The sequence below is a fragment of the Anabas testudineus genome, chromosome 1 (genome assembly GCF_900324465.2).
Source record: "Anabas testudineus chromosome 1, fAnaTes1.2, whole genome shotgun sequence".
Taxonomy (NCBI): domain Eukaryota; kingdom Metazoa; phylum Chordata; class Actinopteri; order Anabantiformes; family Anabantidae; genus Anabas; species Anabas testudineus.
Window position 1 is genome coordinate 24,468,255 of NC_046610.1, and position 15,091 is coordinate 24,483,345.

At 41.9% G+C, this 15,091-nt stretch overlaps 1 protein-coding gene across 4 annotated transcripts in view; it reads left to right on the plus strand.

Annotated features, from left to right (window-relative positions):
- kcnq5b (potassium voltage-gated channel, KQT-like subfamily, member 5b) overlaps positions 1–15,091 on the plus strand; it is a 96,629-nt gene that overhangs the window by 77,178 nt on the left and 4,360 nt on the right. The window contains exons 7-14 of one of the 4 annotated variants that reach the window (XM_026359215.1): positions 409–504; positions 1,548–1,642; positions 5,278–5,304; positions 8,850–9,073; positions 10,552–10,660; positions 12,497–12,628; positions 12,908–13,018; positions 14,599–14,725. In XM_026359215.1, the coding sequence (XP_026215000.1) occupies positions 409–504; positions 1,548–1,642; positions 5,278–5,304; positions 8,850–9,073; positions 10,552–10,660; positions 12,497–12,628; positions 12,908–13,018; positions 14,599–14,725 (921 nt within the window). The remainder of the gene's footprint in view (positions 1–408; positions 505–1,547; positions 1,643–5,277; positions 5,305–8,849; positions 9,074–10,551; positions 10,661–12,496; positions 12,629–12,907; positions 13,019–14,598; positions 14,726–15,091) is intronic. The other 3 variants (XM_026359216.1, XM_026359218.1, XM_026359219.1) reach the window with 3 other exon arrangements.

Genomic DNA, 15,091 nt, shown 5'->3' on the forward strand with positions numbered 1-15,091 from the left:
CTGTTCCCTCACAGGGAGCCAGTCGCCCCCGTGCCCCCCCGGCCACCCTCCTAAAACCTCACGCCATCCTCTTGGGGGATATCGTTGTTGGACAGCTGCCAGACAGCACATGTCGGCGCTACTACGGGGAAATCCACGCAAAAGCAGTTTTACTGTGATAATGCAAAGACATCTTAAGGGTTTTCCGGACATTCTCGTCTAATTCTCAGCAAGATGGTGACGAGGCGGGTTTGCCAAAGTGTCAAACTACTCCTCCAAGCAGAATAAACACAGCACACGCAGTTTCCAATTTGATCACGCAGCCACACTGGATGTTCTCATTAGTGCCTTTCTCAGCAGCTCAGTGACACTTGAGAGTATTTGGCGTATAAATGTATCCAGTATTTATGCCTGTTATTATCGTGCCAGGGTATTCTGGGCTCAGGCTTTGCCCTGAAGGTCCAGGAGCAGCACAGACAGAAGCACTTTGAGAAAAGGAGAAACCCAGCTGCCTACCTCATTCAGGTAAAGCCTCCTCTCTTCCATTTCCCTGACACATGACTTGGTTTGAGGGTGGAAACATATTATTGCTGATGTATGAAATTCCTTCCAAATAGTTGCTGTTATTTAAAACCTGTGCTCCACAGTGCTGGATGAAAATGTGATTAAAAGCCCTAAATTATGTTATCATTCTCCAGTTTCTCTTTTTCCTCCACGGATTCTTCAGACCCCTGAATCTGAGTCTGCCTGATAAAAGCACAAACTGGAGCATGTACAGTAGCTTCACTCTGTCCAGCCCTGTGCCCCCCTCATCCTCACAGTGCAGTAAGCTCTTTAATCCCTCGGAGGTTTTCATGAACCCCTTCCAGACTCTCCTGTGTTTAAGTCCAGAAACAGCAGTTTCCTGCCACCCCCCCTTCTTGTCTGCATCACACACGTCCTTCCCCCCCCCCCCCCCCCCGGCCTGATCGTCACACTCATTTAGTTGCATCCTGAACTGGAGTGGTGCTGACCTCACATTGTCCTCCTCCTGTACCTCTCCACGCTCTCTCTCTCTGCTCTTTCACAAACTTTCCTCCCACATGCTTCTCCACTTTCCCCCTCTTTGGCTTCCTCCCACCCCATACCCCCCTCTCCTGACCTCCATCTCCACGTGTCTTCCCTCTGCCACCTCCTCCTCCTCTCCATCCTGTCCGTCCCCATGTTGTACCAGGCTGCGTGGCGTTATTATTCCACCGACAGCACCAGGCCCTACCTGGACGCCACATGGCGGCACTATGAGAGCCTCCTGCCTTCCCAAAGGCATGTATCCATGCCTGACCTCCGCCCAACTACAGATGTGTGACACACACACTGTTTTTTTTTTTATTTGTTTGTTTGTTTCACTAATCAGCTTTTAAAATTTGTTTTCTTTTCTATTCTCCTCATCCTCTTCCTCCTCTTCCTCTTCGTTCTTTTGACTCTCTCTTTGGCCTTGACCTCGGTTGTTTTATTTTTTTTTTTATTTCCATTTATCCTTTTCTTTTGGGGTCTCCTCCTTTTCCTGGTTTTGTGTATTCTGCATGCAGTGTGTTTGGCGTAGTTATGCGGCTGATGAGAACTCGGTTTCCATTGCTACCTGGAAGCCTCACTTGAAGGCGTTGCATACCTGCAGCCCTACAAAGTAGGTACAACTATGGCAGCTGGTGTCTGTAATTGGTGTCTGTGCCGTCCAGCCATCTTTTGTTACACTTCAGTTATTTACATATACATTTTACATTTCTATTTATCGTTTTGTATTAATTCAGTCTTTTCATGCTTTTGTTGCTCTGTTCTATTGTTTAATGTCTCTGCTTTGTTCTTTTTGTGAAAAATACAGTAGAATGCATCGATTTGATCATGTCTTTGTTCTAATGACAAAAAGGTTCACAGGCTTTAAAGAGATGAATCATTTCCAGGCTCTGTTAATTTAAGCTAAAACACTCACTCCTCTATCTAAACAACCTTCAAGTTATGCTGTTGATATATAAATGAATGTTTTATCCCTGCATAGCATTCACACTGAGTCAGACGCTCCGTGTTTAAGTCAAGTCAGTTAAGTGCTCAATGGGCCACAGACTTTCAATGCAGTCATTGACTGAGACAGCAATTTTAGCATTAACCCCCCATGTATATGTATTTATGACACCAACTGTGGCCTCAATGAGCCAAACAAGGTTTTGAATTTGCTTAAAATGCTCACCCACTGAGCCCTGATTTAGAGGTCCAGCGCATATACAATATGGTACAGTACATAGTGTAATTCAGTCTCATTGGGTGGCAGCTGCCATTTCTATCCCTAAAGATACAGGATGCACACAAGTGGGTAAAAAATCTCACCGCTATTCTACAATGTCGCCAGTTTGAGCGTGAATATTTTCTCCATTTAGGGTGCTTTCACATCTGTGCTTTAGCTAATTTGATCCTGACAAAGGCAGAAAAAAATTTGACCTTTTAGTTCGCACTGATAAGTGCAAACAAACCAAGTGCGGAACACCTGAAGGTGTCATCTTTAATGCTTCTAATGTGTGTATTCCCATTCTCTAGTGGAACAAAAAGCTTCTGAAACAAGTCATTGAAAGCAACATTAATATTATTAGACTGCAGCTACATGTTATGAATAATGATAAACAGGGACAAAAAAAAAGGCTTTTTAATGAAGCTAGTGACCTGCCATACACCAAGCACAGTACAGGGAGCAGCTAAAGCACAGCAGGTCTCAGTTTTAAATCCACGTGCCTCTCTGATCTGCCTGATCACATGTGCTGCCATGATTCAAAATAGTTTACATGAATATTTACAGTACACAGCTTATAGATAAGGCAAGAAATTAAATACTACTAATAATTACTAAATTAAAATTTGCATTCAGTAACGTGTGGTTCTGTGGTCAGATGAGTCCACATTTCAGTTTGTTTTCAGGAAAAACCTATCTCCAATTTAAATATGAAAAAGAACGTCTCTACTGTCATCAGTGAAAGGTGCAAAACTCAGCATCAGTGATGGTTTGAGGTGCATCATTCTGCATTTGCACATGCTAGTTTGGCCCTGTAGACACAGAGGCTGTGTTTGACTGGCCTGCCTGCAGTCCACATCTGTCTCCTATTGGAAGTGTGTGGCACATCATGAAGAGAAGACCATGAACATTTGTGCAGCTGAGGAATGGACAAATATTACGCCTGCAACGCGGCAACAGTTCGCAAACAATTAAAAAGTGTCATTAAAAGGAAATGTGATGTAGCACAGTGTTAAACATGCCTCTGTGCCAACATTTTGAGTGTGTTGCAGGCATCAAATTCCAAATTTTATTATCTTTCCATCCATTATCCTAACCACTTTTCCTGTTAAGGGTCACTGGGTGCTGGAGCCTATCTCAGCTGTCATTGGGTGTGAGGAGGGGTACACCCTAGACGTCTCCAGTGTACCACAGGGCTGACATAAAGAGACAGCCTTAATGAAATTTACTAAATTCAATTCATGCATTGTCCAGTGAAAACCCTGGAAATGTTTTCTTTGTACTTTTGTCAGATTCAAGTTTTTATTGTGTTTTAGAAAAAGTTACAAATAGGGTTTGTACAATGAAAAAAAAGGTCTGCGGTTGGCCTGTTCGCTTTCACACCACAAAAAAAAAAAACGTACCAGAGTCCAGGTGTGAATGGACCAAGACCCTCTTTCAAGTGGCCTCATTTTGGTTGTGTGATTCAGACCAGGATCCAAATAAAAGCTTTTTCATTAGCGTAGACAAACCTTACAAACTGGGACAAAACACTAACCAATGCAAACAGGGTAGGTGTGAAAGCACCCTTAGAAAGAGAGCACTCTCCTAGACGCCATTAAAGTTACTCTTTACACTTCAGTTCTATGTGGAAATCATCCCCGCATTTCCAAAATGTAACACGTGGAATTCCAGTGTGAAATCACAGCCACTGTGACTAACAGCAGTAAAACAAGACCACACAAAGTCAACATTTGCAGGTATTGAGAAACGTGTAATCAACAGACAGCACAGATTAAACACAGAAAAGTCTCCTTCACACAAGTAACTTTAGTATTTAACAAGTAAAGTCCCAATGTGGCTTTGACACAAGTTAATAGCACAGAACCTCTGTCTTTCTAGATATTAAATTAGTATCACAAGCCCGTAAAACGAAAATGTCTTCTTAATCTACCAGACACGAGATGTATGCCACATATCTTCTTTTTAAATGAGCCACCACTTTATTAAAATGTCTCTGACCAGATCAGGAGATAATAGCTAATTATACACTCGACTAACCAAGGTTTCCTTTTTAGGATTAGAATAGTTTCCATCCATTACTTTTGCAATTCCTGCTCTTTATGGCACAAAAGCAGCTTTTCACGTTGACCTTGAAGTATTCACTTCTTTTGGTTTGTTTTCTTACCCTCTTGTGTGTGTGTGTATGTCATATGTCCTATGGAGCCTGGAAATATTGAGGAAATCAACCCGTAGTGTAGAGTTACTGTATATAGCATGCACACTCTGACAGCAAAGACACTCTTTAAAGCGAGGAAGGGACAAGACACTCAGCTACCACCTTTTCCTTTTGCAAGCGCTTCCTTGCCTGTGTAGTCTGCACTGATTTGCATGTTTGTAGTGAGCCTGTAGTTTCTCGCTGTCTGTTACGCTTGGATTGAATGTTTTAGCTTGGACCATACCAGTGTGTTTCCGCTGTATTTAGCTCCTTACAGGTTCACTTTCTTTCAAGTCTATCTGAAAAAAAAAAAACAGTCGGGTCCTCACATGAATACTGAAACAGGTTTTGCTCCTATTAATACCAGCCCTATAAGATAAGAGATGCGTCCAGTGAGTGATGTGGGTCAAAGTTCACAGTCTTCTGTCTGTGCAACGACATAAATGTGTTGCACAGAAGGACAAAAGGACTGTGTGTGTGTGTGTGTGTGAGTGTGTGTGTGTGTGTGTGTGTTATAGGAAACAGGAGGAATGTTTACAGCGAGCACAGTCTTCATGTGGGGACCCAACTAAAGTTGTATTAGCCCACACGTTTTAAATGAGCTTTAACAAGTTTCAAAAATCTGCCAATTAAATTTTATGAATTCAAAACTCATTGAAATGACCAGGAAATTCTGGGCTCAGCACTGTTTGCAACTCAGTTAGCTGTAAAGTCCACATGATTTGTACGTAATGTGCTCAAACAGGCAAAGACACTGGTACGGTTCTTTAACACTGAAGATGTTGTGAATGAAAAGACGTTTTCTAATATGTATTTTTCTTCTTCTTGTCATCCATCCGTTCTGCAGAAAAGAACAAGGAGAGTCAACCACAAGGTTTGTGCCTCTGCTGTTTTATTGAATATTCTGTCTTTTATTATGTTATTATACAGTCACTAAGCTTTTCTTTGGACAAACTCTGGGTTTGATGTTACAGCTACGTGCTGGGAGCTTTTTTTTTTCCACTTAAATGTTGTGATGTTGGCTAATCATATTAAACCAGGCTCAATTTGAGTTTAGTTGAACTCATGTAGGAGAAATCACTTAAAAACCAAATCTTAGGTCTGTGTCTGTGTAGTCGCGAGATTTTCCTGCAACTTGCAAGTTCTTCACTTGGCTTCCTGGATACCAGACAACATGGCACATGTCTACTCTGTAAGTTTGTTCATGTTTAAATGTTTGCGAGTTGAAGACCCCTCTGCTCTGGGACAGGGTTCCGCCAGACGTCACGGTAGAGATGTCATCAGTGGATTTAAAATGCCCCCCCAGTCCTCACCCACCCCCCAACCGTGATGTGATATACTTGATTTTGTGTAGGTGGCGGGGACAACTACAACCGTTGTTAGAGAAGCAGCACATTGGGTTTAAAAGTTGACTTTGAAGATCCATTAGTAACTCATCTTGTTAAATTACCAACAGCAGCTTTCTAGCATTTCCTGAAATCTTCCATTGCTCTGTCTGTGTTTGGTTGTCACGTAATCATTACACCTTTCAGATTATGAATTTAGTAGTAATAACGTTTTTGTGGCACCTGAACTCAATCTGCCATTTGATATTGTGGCTGCGCTAATACTGAAACATTTCAATTGATGTCCAGCACTCTTTAGAGGAAATCAGATGAGCTGCACTACTTGTTACTGTAAATAGATGTGGTAACACACACACACACACATACACACACATACACACAAGTATTTTTCTGTAACTGTTCTCTTTATAATAATAATAATTTATATTTATTATATTTATTTATATATTGTATGATGTTCTGTTCACATTGCCACATTTTTTGATCATATCAACGATCTCAGTGTTAATCTTTTAGCTAATGCCTTTTTTGTATCTGGGGGGGGGGGGGGGGGGGGGGCAGCATGAAGGCGGTGAGTGATGTAATATGTTGTGTTTGCAGTTACGAAACACTGTGCAAATGTTTGTCTGTGAACCACCATAGAGGCCTGCAGGCAGTCGAACAGTTTTCGCCTTGAGCCTGGTGTCATACATGTACGGCACCACGGAAGAAGCCAAAGAACGCAAAACGTCAATAAAACAAACAACTTAAACATTTTTAAAAAGAGCGTCAGCTTCGCCTGCACACAGGCACCGATAGAGTTCATCCAGCCTGCAAACCCCTGCACTACACTACACTACTCTAAGACTCTACTCCAGTGAAGAGCTGGAGTAGAGTCTTAGAGTAGTGTAGTGTAGGCTAGAATCCAGGTACAGCTCAGCTGTATTTATTAATCATTATTCAAAGTCATTTATCATTACTGTATGTAAGGTGGTAAAACACGGCTATAGGACAAAAAATAGTCCTTCAAAACAAATGTGTGAATATTAGTACTGAGTGAACCCACAAGTGTCTGTCTAAAGGTTACTGGCCTCGCACTGGTGACTCAGGCCGGGGGCCAGCTTAATTCACAGAGTTAAATGAGGGATATCGACATGAAGTGCGTGAGTCACCAAATTGCAGCCCTTTTCAGATGGTGCTGTAGATGTTCATTTTCCTCCACTAAGCTCAATTGCCTCCGTTCTGCTGCTTCTAAATGTCAGTGGTCGACAAATGGAAGCACCGACAGGAACTCTCATACATTTCTTTATTCTTTGTGTAATCTTACGAAGAATGATTGAATTTACATGTCAGGCTTTTTGCTGACAGTCGTCCAGGTTGATGCAAATGAACACAACATATGAAGAACGAGTCCAATATTTCATCCTCAAAACATATTCTCTCCTCTAATTCTTCATCATGTAACACATCATCATGTCTATCTCCCCTTGGTTTTTTTTTTTTTTTTTAGTAAAATTCATAGTAATAAACAGAAGCTACTGAGGAGGTGTACCACTCGGAAACATAGGTACACAGCGTTTCTGCCCCCCTGTTACATGACCTTTCTCTTTGGGAATGCTGACTAATTCTTGGTGCATGGGTATCTGTAGGAGGCTGTGCAGCCTTAGAGAGTGCAGAGCCAATAGATCTTGCAGGGAGACATAGTAAAACACTGCGTGCCTTTGTTTGATCTTTGCCTGAGTGATGCACTACTTCTGCCTGTTGTGATATTGGTTCTAACTGCATTTGCTCTCACATTTGTGCCAGGTTCAGTTCTCTATTAAATAAGTAGCAGAAGTACGGAGACTTTTCATGACTGTGGAGAGACAATCGATTTTGCATTGATTTTTTATTCAGCTCCTCCTGTTGCAACACGTCACGCTCCACACGTCACATCCCTCATGAAAACTGTGTGGTACAGTCCTTCGCGAGCGGTGACATGCTGCTGTCAATCACACATTACTGCTGACTTTACATCCACAGTTACTTTAAAAGGCAGGTCTGGGGATATATTTTATTGCCAACAAATCCAATGAAACAATCTGAACCAGCAATGAACCAGTGAGTCACACTGTTACAACAGGTAACGTGACCTTTTATTACCTTGAACATAACCACTGTGGTTTTGACTCAGTCCTACATTAACCGACCCACTGCTGTAAATACAGTAGTGAGAACATCTGTGGGGAGACATGAAGATGACAGGTCCTGTCCAATCAAATGTATCTTGATAGGATCTGTCCCCAAACAAGGCAGAAACATGAGAAGCATTGAAAGATGGACTAACACATTGTTAGTCTTGATAGAAACATAAACTACACATGTTCAACCTGATCCTATCTACACCACCATTTATTGTAAGAAGCTGAATTAGCCATGCCTGTTGCTTGTGCTCTGCCTTTGCATGCCTTCATTAGAGCTACATAAACACACAAGCAACCACCTACTGACTCTCTTTACAAGTCTTTCATTCTGTGTACAAATAATTTCAATTTCTTTTCCTTCCATGATCTCATCCTTAATGACACATTTCATAGAAATTAAATTGTACAAGTCCTGTGGCTTTAAACCGTGACGCATTTATTCCATGACAAATTAAAAAATAAGCATAACAGCATACTATATAACCATTTGATTCTGTAAAATCCCCCTTTGTCCAACATGCTTGCTAACTGGTCAGGTAAAATGGCTTACTGTCACTGATGGACATTCTCACATGGAAGCACAACTCACACACACAGCTGCAACATTATGTGTAACCCGAACTTGCATTTTGTGCAAAGCACATGCTGCATTGCTGCAATGCATGCTGGTCTTTCTCCATCTTGTCCTTCATATTAGTAGATAAGGTTCTGAATGATTAATGCCCTGTGATAGGATCATGCAAAGCAGCTGCATTTTGCTAAAGTTTGAAACGATTTGTTTGTTGTTGTCTGAGTCTTTCATGATTAACACATCATTCTCTGTCTGTCACTCCATCCCTTCCTGTCCTTTCTCATTCTTCTTATTCCCACCCCCCGCTGGACCACTCATCACCCCGAACTGGACTCTGCAGCCAGAAGCTGAGCTTTAAGGAACGGGTGAGGATGGCGAGCCCCCGAGGTCAGAGCATCAAGAACCGGCAGACGTCTTCAGTGAATGACAGACGGTCTCCAGTGGCCGATGCTGGACTGGAGGGAACGAGTCCCGCTAAGGTACAGAAGAGCTGGAGCTTCAATGACCGCACACGCTTCAGACCCTCACTCCGCCTGAAGAGTCAGTCCCGCTCCACAACTGATGGTGAGTTCAAAACCCACCTCTTAGTGCCCCTGAAACTCACCAAGTGTAAAAACCAACCAAGTTATCTGTTTCTAACTAGTCCTCTTCTCCCTATATTTCCTTATTTAACAATCAGAAATGTAAGTAGCACCGACCTATTGCTTCAAGTCAGAGCATGTAATAAGTGAATCCTGATGTATTTAACTGTGGTGTTTTGGCTACTCATCCAACCCACCAGAACTGGTTATGCCCACTAATTCAGGCAACCGAGTGGAGGAATGCTAATGGTCGATTGCGTTTCCCATCCTTTGGCCTAGCAGTGCCGGGCTGGCAAGCCCCCCTGGGAAACAGCCAGTTGGTGTTTGTGGGTGGGCTGATGGGTTGATGGAAGGTGGGGGTGGTAAGCTCTAACAGCCATATGGGGTGTCAGAGCCGGCCAGCTGGCTGAGGCCTGCCGGTGGAGAGGAATCAATAAACACACTGGCCAAAACCAAACTGGTTGGCTGGTTTGCCACGCTTGGTCTAATCGTTCACTGCCACTGACGTGTTTGCTACACGAGATGGGAAACATTTCCCTTTTGTTATGGCTCAATAAGAAATAAAATCTAAGTTATTCTAGTGGAAAACTCAAATGTTTGGTTTAATATAGCAAATCAGATCTATATCTGTAATAGTAATTGGTAGATTTGATGTATTGTGTCACACACAGTCATACTGTTAATACCCAAGGTATTCAGAGAACCGAGGTACTAAACAGAATAAATAGCAGTTCAACCATTGAATTGGATATCGTAACTCAGGAGGCCCATAAACAGAGCTGTATTGTCACAGAGTTATATTGTTTGCAATATATCTGCAGGGACACCAGAGGCCTGTTCTTTACTACTAGTCTGCTGGGTCAGACACCAGCTTAGTGTTTTTCTCTTCCAGTCCATCAGTTTAGTCTGTCGGCCCTTTCCACTCTTAATTCAGTTCACTTGATTCCAGCAAAATTCAGTGTGTGTGGTTTTTGCATGCTCTGTTGTAACCTGAGAACCTGAATAATCAAACAGAAGAGCCGTATAAGTATAAGTTAGGAAAAAGCCGGTCAGTGCAGCCACATTACTGCTGCGTTCACCTTTATTCCAGTTTCTTTCAGTTGCACCAATCAATATTTTTAAAACCCAATTTCCAGACAGTAGGTGAACTGATAACAGGTGAGGATTTCATGATTTGGGAGAATTTCTCGACACAAGACTGCAAAAAATTGCTTTACGCTGATTGGGAGAGTAAAAACTTCCCCATACTTCAACAATGCAAAGAATTGAATCACTGACTGCATATGAAGTGGGATTTTAAAGTATTGTTACTTATATAACACATGTACTGTACCTGTCTGAGTAGTGAGTTACTCACACAGTAACAGTGTAATACAGTGTTTTTGTATTGGAATTCATGTAAGCTGCCATCGGTGAACAAATATGACACACAAATTGATTTGTATCGCCTCTTTCTTGCAGCAGACTCCAACGTGACAGGCGAGGACGGCTTTGATGAGAAGGGCTGTCACTGCGAAATCTTGGTTGAAGACTTGCAGTCCTCTGTCAAGACTGTCATTAGAGCTGTCAGGTGAGGCAGAGGAAATGAGACTCCCTCCACTAGTGCAAATAATACTGTATTTCTCTGCTGCCAAGGTTGCATGCAAACGATCCCTGATTGCAGCCCTCTGCTGTCCAGCGGCTCTCTTGATTGAACGTGCTCAGGCTATTAAAGTAACCGGAAGAGGTTTTTTTCGTTTGTTTATTTTTATATCATCTGTGGTCCATGTGATTGAATACAGTGTTGCAAGACAGGAGGTAAGGTTAGAGGAAGTATTAACACTGCAAAGCTATGTAAGGTGATCATGCTACAAGGACACAGTGTGTCCTACAGTAAAATAACATTTCCGATGCAGCAATAACAAATGCTATTTAAAGATGTAAGTATGTGAACCTTTCTGAATGTTATGGTTTTCTGCATTAATTTGTCATAAAATGTGATTCAAGTGTGAGTCAAGAGTATTAACAAATGATGGGCCTAAAATAATAACTACCAGTCTGTGTCTTTATTGAGAATAACCATTAAAAACCTTATAGTCCTAGTGGAAAATGTCAATCACAGCAAGCTGGCCAGACCCTGATGCAGCATAACAGGCTCAAATCATGATGTTTCCTCCACCATACTGGGATCATGATGATATGCAGTGACCTTTTTACACCAGATGTAGTGCTGTGTGTTCTTTCCAAATAGTTTAATATAGTTTCATCAGTCCACAAAACATTTTGTCTTAAACTGCTGGGGAGTGTCAATGTGTGCTTTTGCAAACTTCAGCTGTGCAGCAAAGTTCTTTTTAGTCAGCAGCAGCTTCCTTTGTGGTGTCCTGCCATAGAAACCCTGCTAGTTCAATGTTTTACTTACTGTAGACTCATGAACACAGACGTCAGTTGTGTTCATGAGTGCATCATTGGAACGTCAGTTCCAATGATGCACTCTTTGGCTGTCTCTCTGGGTTGTTTCTTTACCTCTTTGATGAGTGTTTGTTTTGCTCTTGGGGTCATTTTGACTAAGAGTAGCCACAGTCCCAAAGTGTCTCCATTTGTAGACTGTTTGCCTAATTGTAGACTGGTGAATTTCTTCAGTCTTTGACATCACTTTGTAACCCTTTCCAGCTGTAGATCAACAATTCTGGATCATAGATCTTATGAAAGCTCCTTGTGGTGAGGCATGGCTCACATAAGCATATTCTTCAAGAGATGAGTGTTTTGTTGAGGTCATCATTTCAAGGGTTCACATACTTTTTGTACTGGCACTGTGGTTGTTCACAACAAAGACATACAGGTCAGAAATTTATTGTTTTAGGCACATTTTATAAACCTGCTCATGTAAACCCCACAGCAGTCAGCAATGTGCAGCCAGACGTCACATTCTACTGTCAACCTTACCTGACACCTGTAGAGCCATTCTTGATTCATGTCAGGTTTGCCTGGGCTCAAGAGGTTAAGTACTTGAAAAAGTGTGAACCTATCGTTTCAAAATGAGAGGCTTTGTTTGATATTTATTCTGTACATGTCTGAGAGTAACCCAAAGCTTGATTGACCATAGTAAATTATGGTTTCAGACCAACACTCAGCCTTACACGTCATTGTAAGGCTGAGTTTTATTGTCTGCTCTGTCCTCTCTATTTCAGTTCCCTGAAATTTGGGACTCCACAGGTGTAAAACTTCAGAGTGCTACTTTTTCAGAGTAGTTGCTCGACACGCACACAGCTAAAATAAGCAGCTTCAACAAGGCCCATTAAGTGATTGTTGACATGCTCAAACTGTTTGTGTGAGGAAACGTAAAGGTTGTTGATAGAAGTCACTGCTGGTCATTTGGACTGACTGTATCAGAGCTCCCCCTAGTGACTTTTCTCTGCTACTTGTGCAGGATAATGAAGTTTCATGTTGCTAAGAAGAAGTTTAAGGAGACGTTGCGTCCGTACGACGTGAAGGATGTGATTGAGCAGTACTCAGCCGGCCACCTGGACATGCTGTGTCGCATCAAGAGCCTGCAGACCAGGTAGGAACAAAGGCAGACAGTAGCACACACTGCATGACACCATCACTGACATTGCTCCAGTCTTTGCCGTTTGACCACGCTGTGACTGATTCACCTGTATCTCGGTGTGTGTGTGTGTGTGTGTGTGTGTGCGTGCGTGCGTGCGTGTGTGTGCACCTGCTCTCTTATATTATACATGCATGGGTATACATTCGTATACGTTTGTTCGTTTGCACATTGTATGTATGCCTGTGCACATATGTCCCTGCGTGTGTGTGCATGTGTTTGCTTCCCTCACAGGCTGGACATGATATTAGGACCACAGACCCTGAGCAGCAGATCCAAGACCTTTTCCTCCCCTTCCCTGCCAGTCTATTACAGCCAGCCAGGCAGAAAGAACTCCAGCCAGGGGTCAGAATGTGCACCCCCATCCTTCACATGTCACATGGGTTCAGTTCGCTTCAGTCAGTCAATCCAGGAGGTGGCCTGTCCTCAAAAAGTTCCTTTTTTGGATTGACTGTGCTGGAAGTGAGATGATTCCAACCTCTCTTCACACATGCCTGTACAGTCACTGTGCCTTGCTAAAACACTTCTGTCCTGCATGCAAAGTAATCTACTAACCACTAACACTATGTTGAGTTTGGTTCTGGCAATCACTCTGGGACGCTCACACACACACACACACACACACACACACACACACACACACACACACACACACACACACACAGAATTTGCAAACTGTGAATCTTACCTTGCATTGCTGTTACAATACTGACCTCTGCTGTTGTTAAGTGTTAACTGAAACTACTGCACACAGCTTACATTGTATTTCAGGGCAGTGGTCGTTGACTGTACCTGAAGCATGTGATTCAAATGTCCACTGACGCTTCTGTGCTTTCATTATGTTTCCCACATCGTTTTAATTGGTTTGAAGTGCGACTGAACCACCAACCAATCAACTCCTTCATCCACATATTGTAACAATACTACTATTGTTACAATATGTGGATAAAAGAGATAATTCATTACATTAATTAGTATTTATTTATTTAGCTTTTTATAAGAATACAATATTGAGGTACTGATACTGACGCTATACAGTTAACATGTGACAGCACATCTTCAGCAAAAGTCTTGTGGATAGACAGCTCTTTAAATGCCAAGGGTTCAGGGTCAGTGTCCTGTCCAGGGACAAGGACTGTTTCAAACAAGTCTTAGCTGAACGTTGGGATGCGTTGTGGCCGTGATTTCTTAGGTTTCTTACGTGCATCCTGGATGAAATGCAATGTCACTGTGCAGAGAAGAAGCATTTCTAGCAACCAAGATCTGTTGTCATTTACATATAAGCACTTTAATATTGTAAGAAAACAGCTTCGATAATGCTGAATCGTTTGTTTAAAAAGGTTAGGTTAGGGTAAACATACGTTTGAGTGGATATATGACTGTATTTGTCTGGTACAGCCTTACTGTGTCTAGTAGCAAACTACACACACATTCAACAAAGCTCACACTGTCCAGTGGGTCTCTTTTGGTGTTCTTGAGGATCTTGTCAATGTTTTATCATTTATTTCTCCAATATGCATGGCATCGCTTTGGCTTTCTCATTTAACATTATACATTAACAAACTTTATTTAACAGATTCTACTGAGCCTCACTGGATTAGGCAGGATGTGTAATGATCATGTGAGGGTGCTCAGGAAAAGTAAACCACGTGTTAACTGTTTGAATAAGAAGATCCAGATTTACAGTATCTGTCAAATCCAGTGAGGAAGTATAATCCTACTCGTTTGCTCATCTTATTGTTGGAAAGTAATGCGTACTCATAATAATCTGTCATTCAGTAACAGTTTGAGTCTTGTTTCCTTTCTGTGAGCTACCTCGTGGATATCTACTTTGTCAGTCTTTTTCTTCTTGTCATTAATGTCTTCTTGTGTTTGCATGTGCTTGTGTGTGTGTATGCTTGTGTGTGTGTGTGTGTGTGTTGCAGAGTGGACCAAATCCTCGGTAAGGGCCAGATCCCCCTAGATAAGAAGATTCGAGAGAAGCTGCTGTCGGAAGGAGATATATTAGAGGACATGAGCATGCTGGGTCGTGTCTGTAAGGTGGAGCGGCAGGTCTGTCTGCTTCGTGTTTTATGTTTTATTGTCTTATGGTGAATTAATAACTATGTCCTATCAGTATTTTAACCACACTACAAGACTGCACAGATATACTTTTCAAAAAATGTTTAAGTTTTGGTGTAATATCATTCTCATGTCTTGTGCATTAGTTAAAATCATGTCAGCCTAGCTTAGCATCAAGTCTGGAACTAAACAGAAACAATGCGTTTTTTAACCCCATGTAACTGTAACAGCTCTTTCTAGAGCGCTTTACTTTGTAGTTCTTCTCCTTAGCTTAGATATTTTGCGTGCTTTGTGCCTCACTTAAAAGTCGCTTTTGATAAAAGCGTCTGCCAAATAACTAATAATAAAAATGTAAAT